This window comes from Typopeltis vanoorti, chromosome 2, assembly GCF_054136105.1.
Source record: "Typopeltis vanoorti isolate ZY-2024b chromosome 2, IOZ_Tvanoo_1.0, whole genome shotgun sequence".
In the NCBI taxonomy this organism is placed as follows: domain Eukaryota; kingdom Metazoa; phylum Arthropoda; class Arachnida; order Uropygi; family Thelyphonidae; genus Typopeltis; species Typopeltis vanoorti.
The window spans coordinates 55,346,547-55,374,302 of record NC_143550.1 but is presented as its reverse complement, the minus strand read 5'-3'; the positions used below and the strand labels follow the sequence as shown (position 1 = coordinate 55,374,302).

Below are 27,756 nucleotides of genomic sequence, written 5' to 3'. Positions count from 1 at the left end.
AAGCCTCAGTAAAGGCTGAAACCGGTCTGGGTAGTGACCTCCCACCATAATGTAATAACAGCATACATTTCTTAGGAAATGTGTTTTACATTATGGAAAATACCAAGAATAGCGATCAGAACTTTACCATCTTTGCTGCGAGTTGCCCGAGTTTGTAATACGTACTTGGACTACTTGCATTAGCTCACGCTAGTAGTCGCCGATACTTTTATAGTTTATATTATATTCGGCATGAAACTCTCTGATTCCAATCTTTGAGTTTCTTATTCGGTTTTAAAACAATGTGGGATTTAATATCCCGTTAATTTAAATACTATTTTTTAACATTTTTGTTTGCGAAGTGTGTTCCTGGCTAGTTTTTTATGCGATTCCCATCCACGAGAAAAGTTGTAAACTTGTAGTACATTAATACCATGGATGAATTAACGGAGGCCCTGTTTTCTTATCTGTCGATGAAATGCATCTCCTAAAGATCGTCAGATGCATCCACTAGTTGGAGAGCGTGTACGCCAATCAGGCCAGTTCGCAGCTTTGTTTCTTAAATTTACTTTCAAATGCTTAATATTGTTTTTAAATTCTTCGGTTGTTTTGTCAGCTGTCGAATTTAAGGGTGTTTCGGTTTTGAATAGGAATCGATATTTTCAATATCACTCGGTGGCAAGAAGACGTAGTGTTGCTTCGCATACCAATTTTAATAAAATTTTATTCAATAACTAAGCATAAAACTAACTAATTTTATAGAATTTCCCTACCATTATTCTGTATATCTTTTGTTCAACTTTTAATTATTTCTGTGAATAGTTTTTGAACTTTATGACAATATCTTTTTTTTTTTGATCAAGTACTGGCTAGTCAGAAACGCATCTTTTGTATAAAACTAAAATACCTTTTTATGCTATTTTTCTATAATAACGGATTGTATTTCGTAAACTCCGAATCACATTCTGGTTGCATGAAAAATTTACGAAACATAATGTAAGAAGATGCTCTTTGTACGTCATATGCGATGCAAGGTCTATGTTATCACGGCTTTTCTTATTCATCCCGGTTTTGAAATTTGAAAATTTGACAACCCACATTTTATGACTGAAATATTATCATAAATATTTTGTTAATAATTGAATAGCAAGCTTAAATTTTATGGAGTAATCCCTTAATTTCGAATTCCTCAAACCTAAGTTAAATTACTTACTAGAACAAAATATTGAAAAGCATATCTTTTCAATATTGTGATTTGATTATAATTTTCTCTGCTGCAATACTTAATGTTTAAAATTCAGATTAACAACTGTATTTCCTATACGTTTATAATTGTTTCCACCTCATTTTTCTGTTGCAATACTAAGAGATGAGAATACGCTCTCATGAAAGAGGAGTAAATATTTTAAACTTCGAATCTATTAAGTTGTTCAAAGGGAATTATCTTGACAAGAAGTTAAATTCTTGTTTTAATTCTTTACCGAAGCATATGCAAAAAAAAAAAAAAAAAAATTTAAATCAAATAAATAGCAATATATATATATATATATATGACAGAATGATCATTGACTTGGTTAACATACATAGTTTTATGAAAAAAATTGAATGACTAGAACCGAGATTTAATTAAAAAGGTTTTAATATAAACACACTACTAGTTTCGGCCTGTAACAGCCTTCTTCAGGTGACATTATAAAAGAAAAAACACTAAACATTGAGGGTTAAAAGACTATGAACAACATAGACAGTCTTTATACATAATTAGCATTAAAACGTTGTAGTTGTGTGTGTGTATATATATATATATATAAATTAAAGTAAATAAATAAAATTGTTTAGTCAGCCTACTATGCTATAATTGTACCATAGGTTTAGGACTTTTCGTTGTGTAGGAGACAATATATTGCTGTTCATTATTGGGAAGGATTGCTACTCAGACCGGTTTTCACCTCATGAAAAGCCGTCTCTAAATATTCGGACGATCCCTAGGCCACTCAATTGTGGGCGAAAGACCGTCCATCTTAGCATTGGCTCCACTCAGTGATGGCCTTCCACCCACCACCGAGCAGAACCGCTCATATTCCGAAGAAAAGCATTCACCGACAAAGCCCCTCACCGGCCCATGCCGGAGAACTTTCCCTGGAGACTCAAATTGCTCCCTTAAGGCAAAAACCTTAAGAGAGCGAATTCATAATAGCCCCCAACCGGTTTCGACCTTTATTGAGGTCTCATCAGTGGGAAGACACGTGGAGCTGTTGAGAACTAAATCATTGCAGAAGTCATATTTCCTATATACAAGTCGCAAAACGGTGTGTTACAGGTAACCCTCGTACAACGCGGTTTACAAATTGTAGTAACCCTTTATCTTTTCATATATTTTTCACCCCGCGACTTAAAAAGCCAAATTTTATCTTCGTTAAATTTTCGTCTGGCCGTATCGCGCATGTAGTTATAATTAGCGAATTTATATTAGGGGAAATACCTTTAGAATGCATGTACGTCAATTGTTTACCGTATAAAGTGTTTATTGTTGAAAATTGTCTTCGTTTTCTGCCAGGAAAGCGCATTAAAAATCATAAGTGTGTTAATCTCAAACTGAGCACTTTATTTTCTTTTCATTATTTATTTCATTGATTTCAATGAAAAATGATTCATTTTTAATTGAAAAATGAGCTGTATGTGTTTACACACACACTGCCATGATACGGACGTAATCATAAGTAATTATTTTCCCACCGCAGTACATCAAAGAAATGCTAAATCTCTCGAGGAAACCTAATCTTCATTGCGTTTCCTCGCGGAAAATCCCACTGCATATGAAATCGGTTGACTCACCTTGAGTTGGGGAGAAAAAAAAAAAAAAAAATCTTCCTCACGTATCTGATGAGATTCGAATTGGATGTTTCCACCCGAAAGGCACATTGTTGTTGATTTTTCCACTGCACCGTAGAAGTAACTCAAATAATGGAAACCATTATAAGATTGATTTTTCATATTCTTCCATGTTTATTATTTTTTGTGGCATGATTTGCAAGTTGTTTTCTACATGTTAGCATTTCAGACTTAGCAGATAAAAAAAGATTTATAGTATTACCATACATATAGTCTAAAAAATAATTACGTAAGTTACGATCTCTCGTAAAAAGTTTTAAATAATCAGAAGTACAGTAAACTTGGACTACACTATTTTCGTTCAAGCGCGATCTTCACATTATTTTCCATTCGTACTTAGGTAACTTTGGTGGCGCCATCTATCGAGTAGAGGGTATACGTTTTTTGAATGTTATTTCGGAAGGAAAAAGAAAATTTACTATAACATTTTAGTTTTGCGATGGTAGTTTTGTTGTTAATAGTAATAAGGATAACATTAAGGTGTTATCGTTATTACTTATAATAATATTATAAGTAATAACGATAACACGATAACAAATTAAGTTGTTATCGTTATTATTACTAATGACACTATTAAGTATTCCTTTGTTTGTTTAATCGTTGTAGGTATGGTATAGAAAAGCCCTTCCAGCAAATGATAGGCGACGAGTGAAGAATAATCATTGATGGAAAGATGGTCGCGGCATTATGCGTGCATGTTTACTCGTGTATAATGCCATGAGTTTTGTTCATTGGAATACAAACAAATACTTTCATTATAATTGAGGGAGTTGTATTTTTTTCAGTGTCAGATTACAGCATCACGTGCTTCACATTAAGCAAAAAATAAGATATAGAAAATGTTATATGATAGCTATATTGCATGATCTCACTTCCTTGTTTATTAATGTAGCTTGTAAAATATGTAACATATATGATATAGTTGGGACCAGCTGTCAAGTGATTCCATATACTTGAATCACTTGACAGCTGGTCCCAACTGTCAACTGATGTCCAAACTTTTTTTTTTTTTTTTTTTTTTTTTGCAAGCACTGCAGGCCATGAAATTTTCATCACAGCCACAGTTTTTAGGCCCATTTTCAAGAGAACAACCTATTAGCTACATCATATCTATCTGTTCAGACGTCTGAATGAAGAAGCAGTGTTTATATTGAGAAATAATTCTCATAGTTTCCTTAATCATTAAAAAACCATGAAATCCTCTTCTAACCTGTTTTATTCTCAAAGAGTTCCTTTAATCGTAATTTTTATTTATTTATTTATTTATTTAAGATTGGTGGGTGTCTCGTCTCTGCCTTTCATTGGTCACAGACGGTGAAATGCGCTCTCACTATCAGTGAATTTTAAGGCTTTAAGGAGAGAGAGAGAGAGGTTACAGCAGAAAAATGCTCTCATCTAATGGCTCCCAAATCTTAACAGATGTATATTCTGGAATAGTGGGAGTTCTACAGTCAGTTTTTCAAGGCTGCAGAATTAAACCTGAGTTTTTGAGAGAAAAATCCTACTTGCCTGTACTATAGATGGACTGATTGAGAAACTGGTCAAAGAAAGATATATCATCATCATCATCATAATCAAATTCCTGCCATGTATCCTCACACCAGATTTAACATTAAACCATCTTCCTGTACTTCCTTCAATTCTAACTGCTGACTTACAACTCAAATAAAGACTAAGTATTGCTTGATATAATGCCCCATTGACACCATATAACTGTAGCATATTGAATAGCTTCTCTCTCTTGGCACCTTGTCATATGCTTTTTCCAAATCGACAAAACTTAAATACAGATCTTTGTTATATTCCCATGATTTCTCCACTATTTGTCGTAAAGTGAAGAGCTGATCCTGACAGCCTCTATTTGATCTGAATCCAGCTTGTTCTTCACCAAGTTTTTCTTCCGCAATTCTTCTCAACCGTTTCTCAAGTATACTTGCATATATCTTACCAGGAACACTCAGTAGGAATATACCTCTGTAATTCTCACATTCAGTTTATTTCCTTTTTTATATATGGGTACTATGAGAGCTCTACTCCAATCATCGGGAATTCGTCCCGCTGTCCAGGCATTCTGAACTATGCAGTGCAGCCACTGTAAGACTTTTATACCACCATACTTCAGCATTTCTGGTCGAATATCATCTACTCTTGCTGCCTTTCCACATTTCAAACCTTTGATGGCTTTTTCTACTTTATGTATGGATATGTATTCCTGACTGCATGCCTGGTCAGTGTTTTTTTTTATCACTGTGCTGTCACCACTGCTTGTTTCATTTAGCAAATTTTCAAAGTAATTACTGCATACTTCAAGGATATCTTTTTCTCCCGTTTTCATATCACCTTTATCATCTCTAACTCCTTTTACAGCACTCTTTCCTCCATTCCTAAGCTTATTCAACAACCCCCAGAATATTTTGCCACCTTGATATTTATTTTCTATGTTCTTGCCAAAATCCTCCCATGACTTTTGTTTAGCTAGTTTTACACGCTGTTTAGCTTTCTTACATTTGTCTTCTGTATTCTCTAAGAGCACAAGCTGACTTATTTGCCAGGAACTTTTCATATGCTTTCTTCTTTTCCTTCACTGCCTCTTTAACTTCCTGTGTCCACCATGGAGTTCTAATTTTTCTATCCTTGTAGACAACTTCCTCTCTAGCTGAATCAATCAGGGTTTTCTTCAAGGCTTGCCACTGAATCTCCAAGTTTTGGTTCCTGTTCTCAAACTGTTTAATTTTTTCTTCAATAATCTTTGTGTGTTTTAGTCTACAGTTCACATCTGAGAGCTGCTCAACTTTTATTCGCTTTAAAACTTTCTTACATGTTATTCTTTTCAATATGAAAATTCAATTTTAGCCTGCTCAAGACTAAATAGTGATCAATTCCAATTTCAAATCCTCTGTTCACTCTGTTGGCTACCAGGAGAAAACATCACTATCAACAATAACATAGTCAGTGAGAAGACTTTTCTTATTCCTTGCATCTTCTCTCAATGTGAATTTGTGAGATTTTTATGTTGGAATATGGTGTTAGTAATAACTAGTCCATGTCCTGAGCAGAAATCCAACAGATATTTGCCATTATTATTAGCTTTTCTCCTTTCTCCAAATTTTCCCAAAATATTTTTGTATGTTTGACAATCACTTCCTACTCTGCTATTTAGATCTCCAACAAGGACCAACTTTTCCTTTTTCATTGTGTCATTCGCTTTTTCTAAAGCCTCAGAAAATTTCTCCACTTCCACCTTAGTTGAACCTTCTGTGGGACCATAGGCACAAATAAGTCTCATTGTCCAGTTCCCCATTCTCATTTCCCACATTATTCTACTTGAGATTGCTTGCCATTCAAGAAGATTAGCATCGTATTTAGTGGTTGAATACTATGGCTACTTCTTCTTTTCCTTGATTGTCATTGCCTGAATATAACATTTTATATTTATTGCTCAGAAAGATATCGCCAGTTTTTGTCTTTTTTGTTTCAGTCGCCCCTATTGTGTCGAACTGGTACTTATCTATTTCCTCAGCTAGCTCCATTTCTTTGCCATTCAGGCTTCTTATGTTGATAGTACTGATCTTCAGTTCTGGTGATATTGAGTTGGGGTGTGTTTTAGGATTTGTTCCAGTAGCTGACTTTTCGCTGTTCTCCCTGGTTCCCTGGCGAAAACAACGGGGGTGGGGGGGGCTTGTTTAACCGGGCGACGCCCCAGCCGGCATGATAATTTGTCATGTTGTACCATCATTTTTATTTTGGTTTAACCAATAAGAATACAATTTGGTCGGCTAAATCCCAAATTGCCATCCCATTCTCGTCCGTTCAGTATCCAGGTAGATACCCAACAGGGTGCACCACAAGAAGGTGAGGATTGGACATTAGGTTAGAAGCCCTTGTCGGTTCTCTGCATTCCTTTAAAGGCTATGTGGAGGTCTCCTCTCAGTTATACAGCTTTGACCCAGTTGGCAACTAGAAATGAACCTCTATGACAATCCTTCTTGCAATCTAGCACAATAAAAGCAAACTCCATTTCCATATGGCTATAAAAGTACTCTTTATTAAGTGTAATAATTCAAATATATTTCTCTTGAAAAATAAAAATAGAAATGAACTGCTCATCCTTAGCACATTAGAGAGTTAATTATGAAAATAGAATTCCCATTCAATGAAATTGAAATCGCACACTTTACAACATGATGAATGTCTACTGACAAGTTGTCTCCCTTCATCTTGATGAATTCCCAATCTTTTATCTCCCCTCCTTCCCAAAAAGACCCAGTACTGACTGCTTGTGTATCCCTCCCTGCATGTTGCTTGTGACTGTTTTCTTCATCTTACCATATGGTTAATACTTATGTCCTTCAGTTATGCAATTGCACATGTGCAACATGCACTGTCATGCAAACTATATCAATAATTTGCATGACATAGACCATAAACCATACATTATACCATCTACAGTCCACTAGTAGTATTTTTCAAAAGTCTATTAATTGCATGTTTTCTCTGGTCAGTTTTCCTGTATGCAGGATGAAAAAACCCCATGAGTTTCCAGGAAGAAAAATGCTTTTTTTCTCCGTATGAGATAGACTGACACCTTCACTGAAAAAAAACTGCATAAAGATTTTTCTTGTGATGACAAGAAAGATTTTTTCCATTCAGAGGGTGCAGTGTCCCATCATTCTCTTAGCTGTGCTCCAGAGACTATTAAAAAAAAAAATACCTGGGCTTGGCTGGGATTTGAACCCAGGACCTCCTAATAAGTGAGATAGAAAATTGTAGCAAAATAAAATTGTAGAATTGCACGAGACAAAATTTGTCAAATGAAAAGACAGATGGACAAGACTAGTAGAAAATATATGGGTTTTCTGGTGGAATTGAGAAAGACAGCAAAAATCCTTGGTTTCAGTAGGAAAAGGAGAAAAACTATAGTACTAATACTAAGTTATCAAGAATTAGATTTTATCTGGGACAGTTATAGCCATTTGTTATTGGCAGTCACCCACAATCAAATATGATTGTCTTTCAGAAAGATGCTTGTGCATAACTTCTTTCTTTGTTGGAATGTTCATAACAGACAATAAGTATCCAATAGCTTGGATTTTTGATTCTAACAATATGAAGACTAGGACAGTAGGGGATCCTTATTCTCTACAGCCATTGAGGTCTTTTTGGATTGCATTTAGTCTATAACCTTCCATTTAATCTGACCACATAAATTATAATAGACAAGAAATTATATTCTTGTTTTGATCCTATATCCAAGCATAAGCAAACAAATTATGCACATGAAGTATTATCATGACTGGACTACTTGTATATAAAGGCTGTTGACTTCACGTCAGTTGCCTTAGTATCTCATAATACAAAGCACACTTCCTTTTGGACAGATATTAGTATGCATTATGGGAAGCATTACTACCTAGATCAGTTTCAGCCTTTATTGGAAATCCTCAGTGAGAGCTACCCAGGGATGATACTGAGATCAAATTAATGCAGATATCATATATTTCCATCTATGAGTATTAAATTAGTGTATCACTATATTGTTAAAATATTCTGGATCAGAAGTAGTAGTAGAACGTTTATTTGCTTGGTCATCAAGTAAATTATTATTCATTTCACATTGATTTGGTGATTTCACATAAACTTTCTTAGTATCCCATAATGCAAAAACACTTGATGGGGGTGCATGTAGTATTTTGTCTATTTTATATGGGCTGTAGCCATTGGCCAAAAAGTTGCTACAAAGATCCCTGAGCACAGTTGCAAGAGCTGTGTCATTTGAACAAATAGTCCTGGCTCGGTGAGGATACCATATTGTTTGGAAGGATAGCAGTGTGATTGTTTATGTAAATACCTTTCTGTATCAGTAGACTTTCTGTAAATAGAGATGGATAGTGAGCCAGGGGATTGTTTAAAACACTAAAACTAGAGTATTATTCTTACTTAAATGAATGAAAGTACAAAATAATATTTTTAAATCTCTGTCTACATGATTACTTTTCGACTGTTGACTGGCTATTTGGATAGAATTTTTATTTCTAAAAATGAAATATTTGTTTTCATGATTATGCTGAAGAGCATCTATAGCTCAGTTAGTAATGGCAGTGTCCTATGGTTGAAACAGCTAGGATTGAATCCTCTCTAGGAGGATGCAAAGAATGGAACACGTTGCCAGAGTGCATTGTGGATTATGGAAAGTGTAAATGATTTTCAAAGTTCAAATTGATACACATGTAGCTGGTTGTGTAGGCTTCCCATGATGAGTCTACTGATTCCATGGAGGTTGCTCTAATAATAATTATAATAATAATTCCATTGGTGGATAGGAGACTACCACTTTGCTTATTGGATGCGGAAGTGGTTTGAAAAAAAAAAGTTTGATTTTTGGCCTCTATATCAAGGTTTTCAAATTACTATATAACCTTTACTCCCCATCCCTGTCTCAAAGATACTAATGTGTAATAGGTTTACAACATTAGTTGGAATCAAACATTTAAAAAAAAAAAAAAAAAAAGGCCTTATCATAGTGTTAATAGCCTGTCACTGCAAAGTAACTTGAATTGTGACAGGCCATTGAGCATAACATGTAAGAGGAAGATAGGATTATGCTGAAATATTTGATTGTAATTCATTATAATAACTACTTTAATCTCTTGACTAATCTCTCTTCAGCAATTGAAGAATGATTAAGTTAATTGTTTTTAAAGTCTTTTTCCTAGCAAGGGCCACACAAGTGGTCCTTTCTAGGAATATGAGGAATTATATGATGATTTTAATGACACACTTTAATTTTATATGTATGAGGAAAGGAACATCATAAACTATGTAAATAATAGTGTTGAACTTTACTAGTGCAAAAAAACTCATATCCACCAAAAGTGTCACACTTTACAGTTTGAGAACATTTGGATTAAGCTGAACTTATTTTCAAAAGTTGATATTTTTGATTCCCCCTACTCTCCTTTCCCTGAAAAGTGACACTTTGTGCAGATTTCTTTATGTTGAAGTTATCTGTATTTTATGAAATGAACTGAATACATCTACTTGTGTACATGCTAATCCATTATTTTGGTTTCAGATGTGTGTTCAGGTTTCCCAGCACAAATATCAAAATCATGTTCCAGTCCCTGATCGATGAAACTGATCCTCCTCGCATTCCCGAATCCCCAAAACACAAGCCCATGGCTCCCCTTAAAATCAACATTCCAGAACCAGAACCAAATTTTGTAAGTCCTGTTCCCTCTCCAACTGGTACAATAAGGTAAGAATATGTGGAATTATATATTTAAAGAATTGAAATTTTTTCAGAAAATTTACTGAAAACATTTATCAAACAACACCAACTGAAAAAGCTTTTTGCCAAAAGACAATTGAAAAAAAAAAAAAAAATATATGTATAGAGATACCTTTTACCAAATTAGCATATCATTAAAAGGCAGTAACAAAAACAGTTCACTGATGAATTGCAAAAGGAAACTTATTGAAATTATTCTTTTTACTTTTTTCTTTGAAATATTAATTTGAGAATAGAAGAACTTTGAAGAATTCTATTTCACCTGTTTCAAAAATTATTCTGTGGGTTTTCTGGCCTTGTGTGTCAGATTCAAAAAAAAAAAAAAAAAAAAAACGCAGTGACTGACTGACATGATAGTCAGTGTTCAGAAAGAAATTTTGATACTCAAGACAAAAACAAATTAATTATTATGAACATACTATCATTTTTGAATATTTTGTTTATTCTTATATATATTTTTTCATAATTAATACTGCAAATAATAATATGCAGGAATAAAATGTAAATCATATTGTATATGCTGTGTAGCTAGGTATTTTTTTCACCCAGGGCAAAACATAAATTATGTCATTAGCTCCTGGTGTATACAACTAACGGTGGTTTTGTATTATGACATTCTGGGACAATTATGATTTCATGACTACTTTTAAGTCATCAACTTTCTTCCCAATAGGTCTAGGAAGAAAGGGTTTCCAATTTAATCAACTTTTATGTTTCACTCTTTTACAACAAGTAATTTGAATTGCATCTACTGATAATTGGGTACTTCCCAGTTAGTAAGATATTTGTTGTACCATCATATTGTATATATTGTTTCAGCCAGTATAGAACCAAATGTGGTAAGCTAAGTCCGAAATTGCTAGTTCATACTTTTACTTTCTTGTTCCAAGGTACATCATGGAAAGGTGATGATCGGACATTGGGTAAGAAAGTCCAGTTGGTTCTCATGCTTATAATGTGTAGGTGTCTGCTTTTATTTAGCTTTCATCCTTGATGAACAGCCTTGCTAATTATGTGCTCCTTACACATTTTTGTTCTGAGGTCTAAAATACTAAATACACCCCTACAATTGAAGAATGTCATCTCTTTTTAATTTTTATTTAGAACTCATTTATTTAAAAACATTACATTCTTAAACATTAAAACCTAAAGTAACAAAAATAAATTTTTTTTTACTATATTTTTCTATAAGTTATTGGTTTACTGACTTTGTGTTCCAAGGCTAGTTCCTTGCTCATTCTAACCTAGTTACAACACTGAATATTATTTAAGGAAGTACATCCTCTTCTTTATTTTTTTTAAAAAAAGTGAGAGATATTGTAAATTTTTTGGGGTGCCATTGTAATAATATGTTATTATTTATTTATTACTTGTAATGTCTTTTTCTCTATACTTTCTATATTATCTATATCTTTATATGCCGTTATTCTAAGTTAGCTGTGTGCGCTTTCTCTCTCTGAATCTTTCTTGCTTATATTATTACATACTATGTTCATCTACCCTTCGCACTACGAGTCTTATGCCTAAGATACTAGAAAATTTATTTAATTTAGACTGCGCCACTAATATAATTTAATTAGCATAAAACTCAATAATACGGCTGGCAGATTTCTCTCTCTAACACAAATTCCTTCAATAAAACTTTACACAAACAGTCGTGGTCTATTCTTTTACTTAACTTTATGCTTCGGCTATATCACTTAGTTTCCCACTCACAAGTCCGATTTATTTAGGAACAGTGCAGTTGTAAAAATAAATAAACAGGCAGCACTCTTTTAACAAAAAGAACAAAACAATTTATTTACATTACTATGAAATATACATGAATTTAGACATTAGGGAGATTGCTTTCTCTATCCATTTATAAAATCTTTAGCATAAATTATATCCTATTTACTTTAACACTAATTAACTTCTTTAATTCACAATCTCATTTACTCTCCGCTTACAAATTCAACTTATTAAACTTCTAGTTTACCTGCAAAGAGGTTAGCTAACTCTCTGTTAAGTTATCTTTACAAAATTTATATCCACTTCCAATATGCCAATCGATTCTGTTAATGACAATTCTTACTACTATTGAACAATCTCTTAAAAGTCCATCTACAACCTACTATGAGAGGGAATATATAAAAGGTTTTAACTTACAAAAGACTCAGCATTGCACATTCAGTCAAAAGTCTTTCACTACAGTCTTATGGCATTTCTTTCATTCTCAGATCTTGAGCTTCCTCAGGAATGTCTGGCTTCAGTAATATATCTCAACGGGAAAATAGTGGGCTGTGGACTACGACTGGCAAAAGGTTGTTCTCCCACGAAGAAAAAGAAAATATTCTGAGCGAAGCTGCTTCAGGTAATTTACATCGCCTTTTCTCCTCTGATTTGGGATCGCCGAAATGCCTGGACGACTGGAAGCTTTCTGGCGACTTGAAACTTCATCTCTGGTAGCGACTGGAACTGGGCAGTCTACTCTCTCTCTAGCAACTTCTGGATCCGGGAAGCTCTCTATGCTTGGCTCTGTCCCTTTTTATTATCCTTCTCTGAGACCTCGCACGAAGTTTGTAACCCCTGAAGAATTCGGCATGATTCTTTCATCTTAAGTTTCAAGTTCAACCCGCTTTCTTTTGATTGTAAGTTGCCGGCCATCGGAAAGTTGTTTGAACCTTTCTGACTGACTTCGGAGGTGTTTACGTGCAGAGCTTGTAAGCCTTTCACATACACACAAAAATTTCATAAACAACCTTTCTTATGCCGCCATGTAGATCTATTACATGCAGCTCCAGTGGCAAAACATTACCTTTGTTTTTAACACTCTAAAATATTCTTATTAAAGGAGTATATACAGTTAATTTCTAAAGAGTTATTTACAAAAATATCTAGTACAAAATATACAGAGACAAACAAGTTATTTTTACAACATTCTCATGGGAGTTGACCTAAGTAAAAAATCGATGTAATGTGCTTTGGAATATTTAAGCTACAATCGAGTTTTTCCAATATCTCAGTGCTATCTTTGAGTGTTGTTAGTGTTGTTACCTACTCTTCAGTATCAGCCCAAAGATTCTGATGGAAGTAAGAAAAAAAAAAAAAACTAAAGTAAAACAAATTCCAAAGAGCTGTTTTTTAATCACTTCTATAAATTTTAGGAATGTACTGAAGCAGGATTTGGCCAAAGTACAGAATACCAAATATTTTGTTCGAATTTCAGCAGAAGCATACTGAATTAAATTTTAAAAACAAATGTTTTGAGAAAGAAAATACACCAATTAAAATTCATTAAAAATGTGTATTTTTTTTTTTTTGTTCAAAACATCATCATCAAATTCCTGCCATGCACCCTCAGGGGGTTCACAAGATATGATAGTACTACATGAAAAATTTACATCATTACCAACCTCCTATCCACAATTTTCCACCAAATCAATCTGTTTTTAAATGTCATGACACCAACACTATCAGGTCCCGCATTTCTGTCCTCCAAGGCATCTTTACTGTATCAATCCACCACATCTTGGTCTTCCTCCGGATCCTCCTCCTGCCAACCTTGCAGAGAACACCCCGCTTTGCCAATCCCTCCTCTCTCATTCTGCCCAAGCGACCATACCACCTGAAATTAGCTCTGCTAATGCATTCCTGGATGCTGACAATGTCAAGTTCTTTCCTAATATCCTCATTTTTAATATGATATTGCCATTGATGCCATTTGTTCATGCCTCTAATCTTTCTCAGGACTCATATCTGCGGTCACTAGTCTTTGGTCAAGTGTTTTACTTCTGACCCAGCTCTCAGATCCATAAGTTAAAACTGATCTAAACACTGTCTTTTATACAGCTAATTTAGTGTTCTGACTAATTTCTCTCTTATTCCATATGAATTTATTCAATTGACTTCCCACCATACCAGCCTTGCTGATTCTGTTGTCTATTTCTATATTTAATTTACCATCTTCACTGAAAATCGTGCCTAAGTAACTGAAATGTTTTACTTGTTCCACAGGTTCTCCATTCACAATGCAGTTGACATTTTCAATGATTCTGCCTATTTTCATTGTCTTTGTCTTTTTATTGCTGACCTTCATACCATATCTATTACAACAGCTATTGAATTTAGTCAGGGAATCTTGCAAACTTATAGTGGATTTATTTAGAAGTACGTCCGCTTAAAGCAAAGAGCTGAGATTGACATCTCCAATTTTGATATCATGTTTAATACCATTTTTCTTCATATTGTGATCCATTGAATAACAGAGGGGATAATGTACATTAATACAAATTTTTGAGATATCAAATAAAGTGACTTTTAAGTAAAAGACTCTTCCTCCCACTCTACATCAACTATTTTGTGCCTCTAATAAGCAATATGGTAATAAAGATCATCTTCCACACATAGCAGGTCTAGGTGGCACTTCAAGAAGGCAAGAAGATTAATGTTAAAAAAATATGTCCAAAACTACATTCATGTGGAGTTATCAATCTCCCAAGGAAGCAAATCAATGTATTGGGGTAAAGTAGCTTTTGTCATCATCATCATATTCCTGACATGTACCCTCAAGGGGTGTACAGGATATGATAGTACTACATGAAAAATTTACATCATTACTAACTTCCTATCTACAATTTTCCTCCAAATCAGTCTGTTACTTGTCAAGACTCCAACATTATCAGATCTTATATTTCTATCGTCTAAGGCACTTTGTACCGTATCAATCCACCTATAACTTGGTCTTCCTCTGGGTCGTTTTCCTGCCAACCTGGCAGAGAGCACTTGTTTTGCTAATCTTTCCTCACCCATTCTGTTTAAGTGACCATACCACCTGAGATTAGCTCTGCTAATGCATTCCTGGATGCTGACAATGTCAAGTTCTTTCCTAATATCCTCATTTTTAATATGATATTGCCATTGATGCTATCTGTTCATGCCTCTAATATTTCTGAGGACTCTCATATCTACTGTCTCTGGTCTTTGGTCAAGTGTTTTACTTCTGACCCAGCTCTCAGATCCATAAGTTAAAACTGGTTTGAACACTGTATTGTATACAGCTAATTTAGTGTTCCGACTAATTTCTCTCTTATTCCATGTGAATTTATTCAATTGACTTTCTACCATACCAGCTTTGTTGATTCTGTTGTCTATTTCCATATTTAATTTACCATCTTCAGTAAAAATTGTGCCTAAGTAGCTGAAATGTTTTACTTGTTCCACAGGTTCCCCATTCACAACACAGTTGACATTTTCAATGATTCTACCTATTTTCACTGTCTTTGTCTTTTTAATGCTGACCTTCATACCATATCTATTACAACAGTTATTGAATTTAGTCAGGGAATCTTGCAAACTTGTAGCAGATTTATTTAGAAGTATAACATCGTCCACATAAAGCAAAGAGCTGACATTAACATCTCCAATTCTGATATCATGTTTAATACCACTTTCCTTCATAATGTGATCCATATAGATAATGAATAACAGAGGGGATAATGTACATCCTTGTCTCACACCAGATTTAACATTAAACTATCTTCCTGTACTTCCTTCAATTCTAACTGCTGACTTACAACTCAAATAAAGACTAAGTATTGCTTGATATAATGCCCCATTGACACCATATAACTGTAGCATATTGAATAGATTCTCTCTTGGCACTTTGTCATATGCCTTTTCCAAATCGACAAAACTTAAATACAGATCTTTGTTATATTCCCATGATTTCTCCACTATTTGTCGTAAAGTGAAGAGCTGATCCTGACAGCCTCTATTTGACCTGAATCCAGCTTGTTCTTCACCAAGCTTTTCTTCCACAATTCTTCTCAACCGTTTCTCAAGTATACTTGCATAAATCTTACCAGGAACACTCAGTAGGAATATACCTCTGTAATTCTCACATTCAGTTTATTTCCTTTTTTATATATGGGTACTATGAGAGCTCTACTCCAATCATCGGGAATTCGTCCCTCTGTCCAGGCATTCTGAACTATGCAGTGCAGCCACTGTAAGACTTTTATACCACCATACTTCAGCATTTCTGGTCGAATATCATCTACTCTTGCTGCCTTTCCACATTTCAAACCTTTGATGGCTTTTTCTACTTTATGTATGGATATGTATTCCTGACTGCATGCCTGGTCAGTGTTTTTTTTTATCACTGTGCTGTCACCACTGCTTGTTTCATTTAGCAAATTTTCAAAGTAATTACTGCATACTTCAAGGATATCTTTTTCTCCCGTTTTCATATCACCTTTATCATCTCTAACTCTTTTTACAGCACTCTTTCCTCCGTTCCTAAGCTTATTCAACAACCTCCAGATTTTTTTGCCACCTTGATATTTATTTTCTATGTTCTTGCCAAAATCTTCCCATGACTTTTGTTTAGCTAGTTTTACACTCTGTTTAGCTTTCTTACATTTGTCTTCTGTATTCTCTAAGAGCACAAGCTGACTTATTTGCCAGGAACTTTTCATATGTTTTCTTCTTTTCCTTCACTGCCTCTTTAACTTCCTGTGTCCACCATGGAGTTCTAATTTTTCTATCCTTGCAGACAACTTTACCACGTCTCTCTTGCTGAATCAATCAGTGTTTTCTTCAAGGCTTGATACTGAATCTCCAAGGTTTGGTTCCTGTTCTCAAACTGTTTAATTTTTTCTTCAATAATCTTTGTGTGTTTTAGTCTACAGTTCACATCTGAGAGCTGCTCAACTTTTATTCGCTTTAAAACTTTCTTACATGTCATTCTTTTCAATATGAAATTCAATTTTATCCTACTCAAGACTAAATAGTGATTACTTCCAATTTCAAATCCTCTGTACACTTTGTTGTCCTGCACAGGGAGAAAACATCACTATCAACAATAATGTAGTCAATGAGACTTTTCTTATTCCTTGCCTCTTCTCTCCATGTGAATTTGTGCACATTTTTATGTTGGAACACGGTGTTAGTAATAACCAGTCAATGTCCTGAGCAGAAATCCAACAGATATTTGCCATTATTATTAGCTTTGCTCTTTTCACCAAATTTTCCAAAAACATTTTTGTATGTCTGACAATCACTTCCTATTCTGCTATTTAGATCCCCAACAAGGACCAACTTTTCCTTTTTCATTGTGTCAGTAGCTTTCTCTAGAGCCTCAAAAAATTTCTCTGCTTCCACCTTAGTTGAACCTTCTGTGGGACCATAGGCACAAATAAGTCTCATTGTCCAGTTCCCCATTCTCATATTTGCCCACATTATTCTACTTGAGATTGCTTGCCATTCAAGAAGATTAGCCTCGTATTTTGTGTTGAATACTATGGCTACTCCTTTTCCTTGATTGTCATTGCCTGAATATAACATTTTATATTTATTGCTCAGAAAGATCTCACCAGTGTTTGTCTTTTTTGTTTCAGTCACCCCTACAGGGTGTTCGGGATAAATTTGACATATTTATAATTAATTATATTTTTCCGTAAGTTACATGTATTAACACACACTTCTCTTCATTTAAAAGGTTGGACCCTTCTTCATTCATATACAAGATGTCAGAAAGGATGGATAGCTGGAACCCACCTGAATCATGGAAGAGAATAACTTGTATCATGATGATTCGTGCCGGCCATCAAAATAAGGATATTTCGACTGCTGCCCAATGCTCCCTGAATACAGTAAAAACAATCAGGCATGAACTAGAGACTTGCAATGGTGACTACGAGGATGTAGCAAGAAGAAAGATCCCTAGCAGACAATCTGATTGCGTTCGTACAGCAGAATTCCTCGCAAATCTGCAGGAACAGGTGTTGAAGATCCCTGGCATTGGAATTCGGGCTTTGTCACGTGAAATGAATGTTGCAGCCTCTACTATGAAGCTTGCACTCAATGAAGACCTCCGCTACTACTCATACAAGCGCCGCAAAGGTCAGCTGCTTACAGAAAAGGCCCGTGAAAAACGTTTGATAAACGCGAAGAAACTTCTAAGCAAAGTGAAACATCCTGCGGAACCACAAACAATCTGGTTCTTTTCCGATGAGAAAAACTTTTGCCAGGATCAAAAACACAACACGCAGAATAACAGATGGCTTGCATACAGTACAAAGGACATTCCTCGTGTAATGCAGACTAAATTTCCCCAAACTGTGATGGTTTTCGGATGTGTATCCTCTGAAGGCAATGTGATGCCTCCGCATTTTTTCCAAGAGGGCCTCAGGTTGACTTCAGATGGCTACGTGGAGTTGCTAAACACTGTAGTCAAGCCCTGGATAACAAGGGTAGCCAATGGTAGGCCGTATGTATGGCAGCAGGATTCGGCCCCTTGCCACACCTCTGGGAAAAGTCAAAAATGGTTGTCTGAAAATTTCTACGACTTCACCAGTCCAAATGTTTGGCCTCCAAACTCCCCAGACCTTAACCCCATGGATTATTTTGTATGGGGCGCAGTTGAAAAAGACACCAATCGCACTTCCAGTAATACAAAAGCCCAGTTAATGGATAAAATTAAAACAGTTTTTGCGGCCCTTCCCAGGGAGACTGTAGCATCAGCTTGTTCGAGGTTCCGAAGCAGGATTGAAGCTGTGATCGATGCTAATGGTGGTTATTTTGAGTAAATCTTGTTGATAGTATTGTAATTAACTCTGCCTGTAATGTTTTTTTGTCAATTCATTAAATTTAATAGATACAAAGAAGATTTTCTTTTTCCTTACGAAACTGTCAAATTTATCCCGAACACCCTGTATTATGTCAATCTGGTACTTATCTATTTCCTCCGCTAGCTCCATTTCTTTGCCATTCAGGCTTCTTATGTTGATAGTACCGATCTTTAACTATGGTGATGTTGAGTTGGGGTGTGCTTTCAGATTTGTTCCAGTAGCTGACTTTCTGCTGTTTGCCGTGGTTGCCTGGCGAAAACAACGGGGATGTTGTTTAACCTGGTGACGCCCCAGCCGGCATGAAATTTTGTCATGTTGTACCATCATTTTGTATTTTGGTTTAACTAATAAGAATACAATTTGTTCGGCTAAATCCCAAATTGTCAGCCCATCCTCATTCGTTCAGTATCCAGGTAGATACCCAACAGGGTGTACCACGAGAAGGTGAGGATTGGACATTAGGTCAGAAGCCCTGGTCGGTTCTCCCCATTCCTTTAAAGGCTATGTGGAGGTCTCCTCTCAGTTATACAGCTTTGACCCCTAAGCACCCCCTATATGTGTATATGTATATGTAATATATGTATATTCGACTAAGAAATAAACACATATCTTTAACATCTCCTATTTCTGCTCATTTTACATTGCCAAATTGAAGATTTTTAGGATCTTTGATATAAAAATAAAAGGATGAATAAAATTTTGCCTTTCCTAAATATAACAACTGTCAAATTTTTAACTATAGGACAGAGTTGCTTCAACTTGAAATAAGTGAGATATTGTAATGGAGGATATTATGGAGCTGTCCATATTTTATAGCCAAATGTAGAAAGAAACTTAAGCGTTTTGAAAATTTATGAGAGTTTGTACAAACATAACCTTCTCCTAAGCTTTCTAGTAAATTTTCAAAAGTAAGAAAATTATTCTATTACTTTGATTTGTTTCTACATTTTGCTATAAAATATAGTTGAATCTGTAATATTGTCTATTACAATATTTATGTGAGACAAATGTAAGCTTCTCGGCTTTATAGCTTAATATTTTATTATGCACCCACTTAGAGATCACTTATGATGAATGTAACTTTCTAACATAGCAGCAGAAGCATACTAAATTAAATTTTAAAAACAAATGTTTTTGAAAAAGAAAATACTCATTAAAAAACAGTGTTCAATGAGTTTTTTAGTTTTTCCTTCACTTCTGCTTGTAAGTTTTTTGAACTTGGTCAATTTGATGTTGGGTCTAATTATTTTTAGATTTATTTTGTTAATTTTTTTTGACAAAAAAAAAAAAGAAACCCCAAGCATACCAAAATTCATAAACCATAAGTAATATGGTTAAAAATGTATATTATATATGTATCTAATAATATTTTTTATAATATATAATTTCACATAATGTACAGGGTGATCAAAATTAAAGTATTCCTGTTTAAGGACTTGTGAAATGCCACCCAGTGATTCAAATGCTGCAAATTATGAGTCATGTGGAAGTGATATCTGAGGGGGGGGGGGTTCCAAAATTCGCCACCAGGTGGAGGTGTATGATTTACCAGATGTAGTAATTTTTAAATTTTTATGTGAGAGTAAGAAGAAGAAGAAAAACGACACAAGCATAAATAACACATTTTTATTCGCTTCTGTTTTGGATTCATAGACTGTTCTGTTCAGTGTGCTGCTCGTCTCGGTATGCCACAAACTGCATCTTTTGCACATCGTGTTCATTGGCAGAATGCAGCTGGTCGGGACTGATGTTGCACACATGCTGTGTTATGTTGTCTTTCAGTGCTGGCAAGTTATCCCGATAAACCCTGTCTTTGAGAAATCCCCAGAGCCAGAAGTCACAGGATCAGATCAGATCAGATGAACAAGTAATCAGCCATGCATTTACTACTCTGGCTTCCATGAAATGCTCTTGAAGAACTCTCTTGTACAAATCAACCATTGTGTGAAGAGTTCCCATCCTGCATGAAAATGACTGAATCCAGCTGTAGTATAACAAAATTGTTTATCATATTACAATACCTCTTGACAGTAACTGAGCAAGTCACATGATCCGACTGGCAAATGTTCTCAAAGAACAGTGGTTCAATGATAAACGAAGCTGTAAACCTGCACTAGACAGTAATTTTGAGTGAATGCAAAGGAATTTGTTAGATTGCATGCAGGTTTTCCATAGCGCATACCCGGCAGTTATGGATGTTCACAGTTCCGTTCAGGTGAAACTGAGCCTCATCTCCCCACAAAATCATCCATGGCCACACAGCATCCAACTCCACTCAAGCAAGGAATGTTAAAGCAAATGTTAGTCAACTTTCAAAGTCCTGCAGGAGTAACTCCTGTGTTGGGTTATTTTGAATTGTTAGAAATGCAGAATTTTCCAGAGAATTTTCCAGACAGTTCTGTAAGGCATATCCATGCGTCTTATACTGCATTTGCACTGCAGGAACCAAATATATATAGGGTGATCAAAATAAAAGCATCCCTATTTAAGACTTTGTAGAGTGCCATTCTGCAGTTCTGCTTTGATGGCCTGCTCCACAATGGCAATAGCAACTTCATTCACTTGTTGTGAACTGATTTGTTTGTGACCAGGGCCGTCGCCAGATTAGATCACGCCCTGAGGCAAACAATTAAATATCGCCACTGATGGATTATAAGATCTTTTTTGTGGATTGCTGGATGGCTCCACGAGGCCTTAAACAGGGATGCTTTTATTTTGATTACCCTGTATATACTCTGTATAACGTTCCATTTACAGCCTGCAATTATATGGTGTAAATGGAACATTATACAGAACAAATAATTTGATGTGAAACGGTTACATAATAATATTAATTAACCGTTTGCTCTACGGGGATATCGCACAATAAAACTGTTTATAAGTTCTTCTAAATTTAAATTATAAGCTATGTCCGCCTCTATCGATATAGTTGCTAGACCAATCAATCTTTCTTGGGTCATTGCTGACCCAAGAAAGATTGGGTTTGCAAATAATTTTTAATCAGTTTAAGCTTGGAAAAACTTTTTTCCGCACTTGCTACGCTAACAATTCCTGTTGTAGTGACGGTGCATACTGCAGTATGGCTGAACGAGTGCCCCTATTAAGCTGCACCCCGTCGATGGTACTGTTTGTGACCTCTGCCAGGTGTAACTGCTAATAATCCCGTTTCTTCAAAACAATCAGTTCTTCTAATCATTTTTTTCTAACCAGTTTTTCTATGCACTTCTAGTCATTCATCGCAGAGTACATGGAGATAGTAGACCTCATCAACATTTGTTCATGTGATGAAATTTGCAGTGAAGCAACAGGATTACTATTGTTGAGGTAGTTCAGCTTCATGAGCAAAGCATGTTGGGGGAGGTTAGCACAATCACTATGGATGCTATTAAAACCAGAATGAAGGGAAAAATCCTGTTCATCTTTTTAAACCCTCCTGGTACCTGCCAAGTTGTTTTATAATGCCACCAGGCAGTGAATTTTGGATCCCCCCCCAAGAGATCGCGTCCACATGATGCGCATTGTATTCCTGCAAGTTTCACAGCATTTCGATTGCTGGATGGCACTCCACAAGGCCTTCAACAGGGATGCTTTTATTTTGATCACCCTGTATATACTCTGTATAACGTTCCATTTACAGCCTGCATTTATATGGTGTAAATGGAACATTATACAGAACGAATAATTTGATGTGAATTCAGGCATATTGCAAAGGATGCTATTTATTTTCATTGTTATTTGTCATCTAATATCGATTACATTACAAGAAAAGTGGCATTGAGCCTGATATCAGAATTAAAGATATTAAATTCAACTCGTAACTTTATATAAATAATATTATACTCTTAAATAAATCAACTGCAAGTCTTCAGGATTCTTATAATTAAACTGAACATCTTCTATAAAGTTTAACATAATAAATCACTATGAATAGCATAACTGCATTCTAACTGGAAACCTGTACAATAAGTGAAGCCTTTCACCTGTGTAGATAGAAATTTTTTGTGAAGATGTTAAATTAAATATAGAAATAAATAATGTAATAAGCAAAACTGGTACAGTGGGGGAGCCAGTTGAATAAATTTATATCATTTAAGAGAGAAATTAACAAAAACACGTAACTGGCAGCTGTATACAAGACAGTGTTAGGTTAGTATGCATATCTATTTTATCTAAAAAGGATTAAAATAAAATGATTAAAAGCTGGAGACCGCAGATATGAGAGTCCTAAGCACAATTTTTCAGTGAGCAGATGGCAGCAATGCCAGAATCATATTAAAAATATGATTTTGGCAATGATGATCACTTAAACAGAATGGGAGAGGAGAGGTTAATAAAACAAGTGTTTGTTTGTTTGGATAGAAGTTAAAAAGATGCAGAGGAAGACCAAGGTGTATGTAGATTCGTGCAGCCTTAGAAGAATGAAATATAATAATAATTGACAGTATTGATGTCCTGACAAATAACAGATTAATTTGGAGTCAGATTGTTTATAGGTAGCTAGTAACAATGTAAATTTAAGGGTCTCTATCTATTAAGGTACTATCGGGAAATGATAGTAACTGGCTAAGTGGATTGCATATGCACTACCCGGCCACTATGCTACTAGTTCAAATCCTACTGTATGCGTGGATATTTGCAAGTGTCTTTAGGTGAAGATGAATTTCATTGTGCATTGCAAGGTTTGTCAATGAGAAAGAGGAATATAATGTAGGGCATTATCATCAGCAGCTTTGCAATGGATTTTCTGCTAAATGAAGAAGATTGTGGACAGAAGAAAAAGAGTAAGTGAAAGAACAGATTTGCAAAATCCAGCATCAGTTGGCAAGTTTAAGGATAAAGATTCATTCACTTCCATACATTGTATGTTCAGACAAAAAATGCTGGAAACCCAGTTGCAGAGGTCAGAAAATCACCAATGATCTTTGTGCCATACCCAATCAGATGCCTTAGAAATATCAAGAACAACCACCTGAGGGTGCAAGGGGGTGCACCGCACCCAAGGCAGCAACATTGATAGGGTGCCATTTTATGTAGCTAATATCTAATTAGGATTATACAATGCATTATTAGCGGCAGCTGATAAACGTTTGCACCCGGATAGCAAATACTCTTGGCGTGCCCCTAACCACTTTAGAACTCTTGAAGTTTTCTGTGCCTTTATATTTTTACAAAGATGGTGGATGGCATAATCAAGAAGATCCCTTATTGATCAGCAGTAGCAGAAATTCTACTCGCAATTGTATATTAGTTGAAAGGCATTCATTTAACATAGAAGTCGAGTGTTAATGTTTTTCTCTATTACTTTCAACAGAGAAACAACAGAACAATTGGAGAAATGTTATCAGGAGACTTTTTGTTACCTATGGTTTGAACAAGATTTACCTTTTAATGTCTGAAAGGAGATGGTAAGAAAAACATTTACCACAATCATCTGTACAAGAATACAAGGTAAAGTAGAAGTCAGGAGATTGACATTTTTTCTCTGCATAATATTGATATAATAAAACAATCCAGTTGCAAATTAGTGGAAGCAGGAGTATGGCATATGGCTTTGGCAAGAAATTAGAAAGCATGACTGCTGATTGAACGCTATGCAGATTTCCTATTTTTAGCTCTTCCAGAATTATTTTAGGATGTGTTGATTGTTTGCAGCTATTCTTGGACTTTGGTATATAAACATAAAACTCAGATGGAGATTTTGATATAAGCCAATTTGCAGTATGCTCATTTCTTCTCTTGTACAGCCATAGCGCACACACTTGAAGAATCAAGGCTTAATTAGATAAGGGATAGTCATTATGGGTAATGAATGTTTTCATGCCAATAAGAATTGCTTCATTGGTATGTTCAGTTCAAATGTTTCAGTGGAACATTTGAACTGAACATTTCCTTACTTGAACAGTAATTCAAGCAAGGAAATGAGGCAAAGAAATTGCAAAGATAATCCCACTTTGCATTCTTATCATGCTAGACAACATATGGATGAGAGTGGCTGTGTGAGTACTTTGATGAAGCAACATTATATAATTCTAGATTGTGGCTTGAATTTCATAAAGGACAAAAATATCTGCAGTACATAGGGTTACTGAGGATGAGATCCAAATCAGATATCCATGTGAACAATTTTTGCAAGATCATTGGGAGCATGTGCATATGCTCTTGTATAAGAGCATGTGCATTTAGACAAGAAAAGCCATTTGAAAGTTGTGAACATTAAAATTTCAAGGAAAGCAAACTCACTATTAGGAAAATCATCAGACTGTGGAAAAATCACCATTTAAAGAAGGGGTATCAAAAATTTCAGAATAGTTGGTTGTATTGTGAGAGCAATAGAGACAGTAGATGAATTTGATAAAATGGGGTAGAGAGAGAGAGAGAGAGAGACTTAGCTGAATATGATGAAAGAGAGGATTTTCTAAGTTGGAAACTCTAACATGCTATATCAAAGCAAACATAGGCATAAATGCCACCTTTGAGACAAAAAAAATCAGAGTATTTAATAGGGAAAACTGGGATGGGTAGTGCTTAAAGCTGAATTTGAGTTTTCTTAAGAGTAAGTGTGTTTTGCAGACTTCAGATGAAAATGAACAGTGTCTAAGTTGGAACTAAGCCATTCACTTCACAAACAATAAATAATGTTGGTGAAGAAAATATGGAAGTCTTTGTGAAATTTGCCTTCATCCACATATAATTCAGTTCTCTTTGCTTGACTTTTCATAGTTGTTGTTTACGGTGAGAGTCAAAACTAGGAGGAACATGGAATGAAATGCTTAGGGTTGGATTTACTAGGCTCTGGCAAATATTGGCAGCAAGATTTATTTGCTAGCTAAAAAGTATTATCATTATGTTCAGTTCAGTATTCTATCTTGTGGCCAGTATGCAGAATAACTTTTAAAGTTGTACCTACCCTTGAAAAAAAATAATATCATCTTTTCAAGATGCATGACAATTCTATAAACACCAGTTGTGCATGTTGTAAGAAATGTAGGAAAAAAAGTAAATTGGGTCTTTGTTCTGTAGTATAGATGTATTTTTGCCCACTTCAAGTATCCCATATGCAATATGAAGTTGTTGTTGGTATTATACCTGGTGATGAAATTCATTTACCATGTAATTCCTAGTACTACAATGGTCGAAGTTTACATTGAAGCAGGCACTAAGGTGTAGATGCCACTCCTTAATGTTTCCTCCCAGGCCGATGACTTAGTCTGTTGGCTGAGAAATATATCCTGGGCTTCTAACAGATCCATAATTAGGTTTAGTTGAATGATTGTAGCACAGATAAATAATTAAACACAAGTTTAATAGTTTTATTTTCTCTCTCTTTCATAGAGACATCACCAGGATACAATATTAAAATCATAATAACACACATAAAAAAACAGAACAATAAGTATAAGAAGTTAGACTTTGAAGCCTAAAGTCCTATGAGGGACACCCCTGGGTATTGTTGACTAGCCTTAGCTATTAGGTGGGAGGCCTAAGAATTAAACTTTCTCAAATCTTGGGAAGAACAAAGAGGAGAAACAGTCAGTCCATCTTGAACAGCCTCCCTTCTTTCTGACCCCCCCCCCCCCACAATGAGCAGTTTCTTAGCATGGAAGATGTATTCCATTTGCATCCTTTCTTCTTGATATGCTTATCTACAGTGAAGAATTTCTTACTGCCTTGTGGTCTAGAGATAACATGCCACCATGCATCATAATATATATAATATAGGCTATGTCTCTTTCTTATGATCTTTGCTGGGTGAGTAAGCATTTCTTAGTTGCTGATTTGCATGAAAAATTGGGAAAAAACAAGCTAGGTTCAGTCCAAATTATGATTGTCATGATTAGATTTTCACTTTGCAACAAATAGTTAAGAAATCATGAGACTATAAAATCTTGAAAAGGTATATGAAGAGGTGTCAAGAGCAAAGCTTTACAAAATACTATAGTTATATGGAGTAAATGGAACATCATACAGAGCAATGTTTACTTACTGAAATTTGAATATTTAAAAATTTTAGTCATGAAAAAATATTTTTTTCAGAATAAGAAATATATATAATATTCTGTGGATTTTAAACCATTAGTTGTTAGAAGTTATTAAAAAAAAAGAATTTTTAATCTTAAATGAAACAGTATTAAAAATAATAGTAAAATTATCACTATCATCATCAACTTTCATAAACATTTGGTGTTTAAAATCTAGTATTATTTATGTTAATCAAATTGAAGTTCATGTGTTACATTGCAAAAGTAAATTCGTACTTACACACACATCACACATAGCATGAATCACAATGTCAGTGTTCACCCAACTTTTTCTGTCTTTGTATAGACTGAAATTAGTTCTATTCATGAGTAATAAGATTTTCTTTATCTTTTCTTCTTTCTCTCTCTCTACTTTATATCAATAATTGTTATTATGACACTGTGCTTAATTTGTTTACTCAGCAAATCCTCAGAATACATTGAGTTTTACTTCATAAGGTTATATATATATATTTCGAATAGGAATGTGTGACAACTGCTAATGATGGCTACTGTCCAGCAGATGTGCGCAGTCTTTAAAAAGCAGGTTTTCTCTTATACCAGGTCTTGGGAAGTTGAGCTGACCAGATGTTGCGGTGCTGGTCACTGTGTAATGAACATTTCAAGGTACAGACATACCTCAGTCATATGACATATTATGCTCCAGACCAACTTTGTGTAGTGAATTTCATCATATAGCGAATCACAACTTTTTTTTTTCACTTCTAGATGTATGTAATAATAGTTGAGTAACATTTTAAAGTCATATGTGCATGATCTTGTAAATAAAGCATTTATTTACATCATTTGTGCAAATGAAAAATGTAGAATAATTTTTGCATATGAAAAAAGTTATTTTGAATAGATTGGTTAAGGGAACCAGTTTTGGAACACGGCAACCAGTTTTGATCATTAATGTATACCATTAAAAATTTTTCCATTTCGGGAATAAGATTGCCATATTTAC

At 34.9% G+C, this 27,756-nt stretch overlaps 1 protein-coding gene across 2 annotated transcripts in view; it reads left to right on the top strand.

Annotated features, from left to right (window-relative positions):
* Window positions 1-27,756, top strand: part of LOC150109025 (forkhead box protein K1-like) — a 176,252-nt gene that overhangs the window by 84,126 nt on the left and 64,370 nt on the right. The window contains exon 2 of one of the 2 annotated variants that reach the window (XM_090411426.1): window positions 9,944-10,126. In XM_090411426.1, coding sequence (XP_090267552.1) covers window positions 9,944-10,126 — 183 coding nt within the window. Of the gene's footprint in view, window positions 1-9,943; window positions 10,127-27,293; window positions 27,417-27,756 lie in introns of those variants that run through there. The other variant, XM_090411434.1, reaches the window with a different exon arrangement.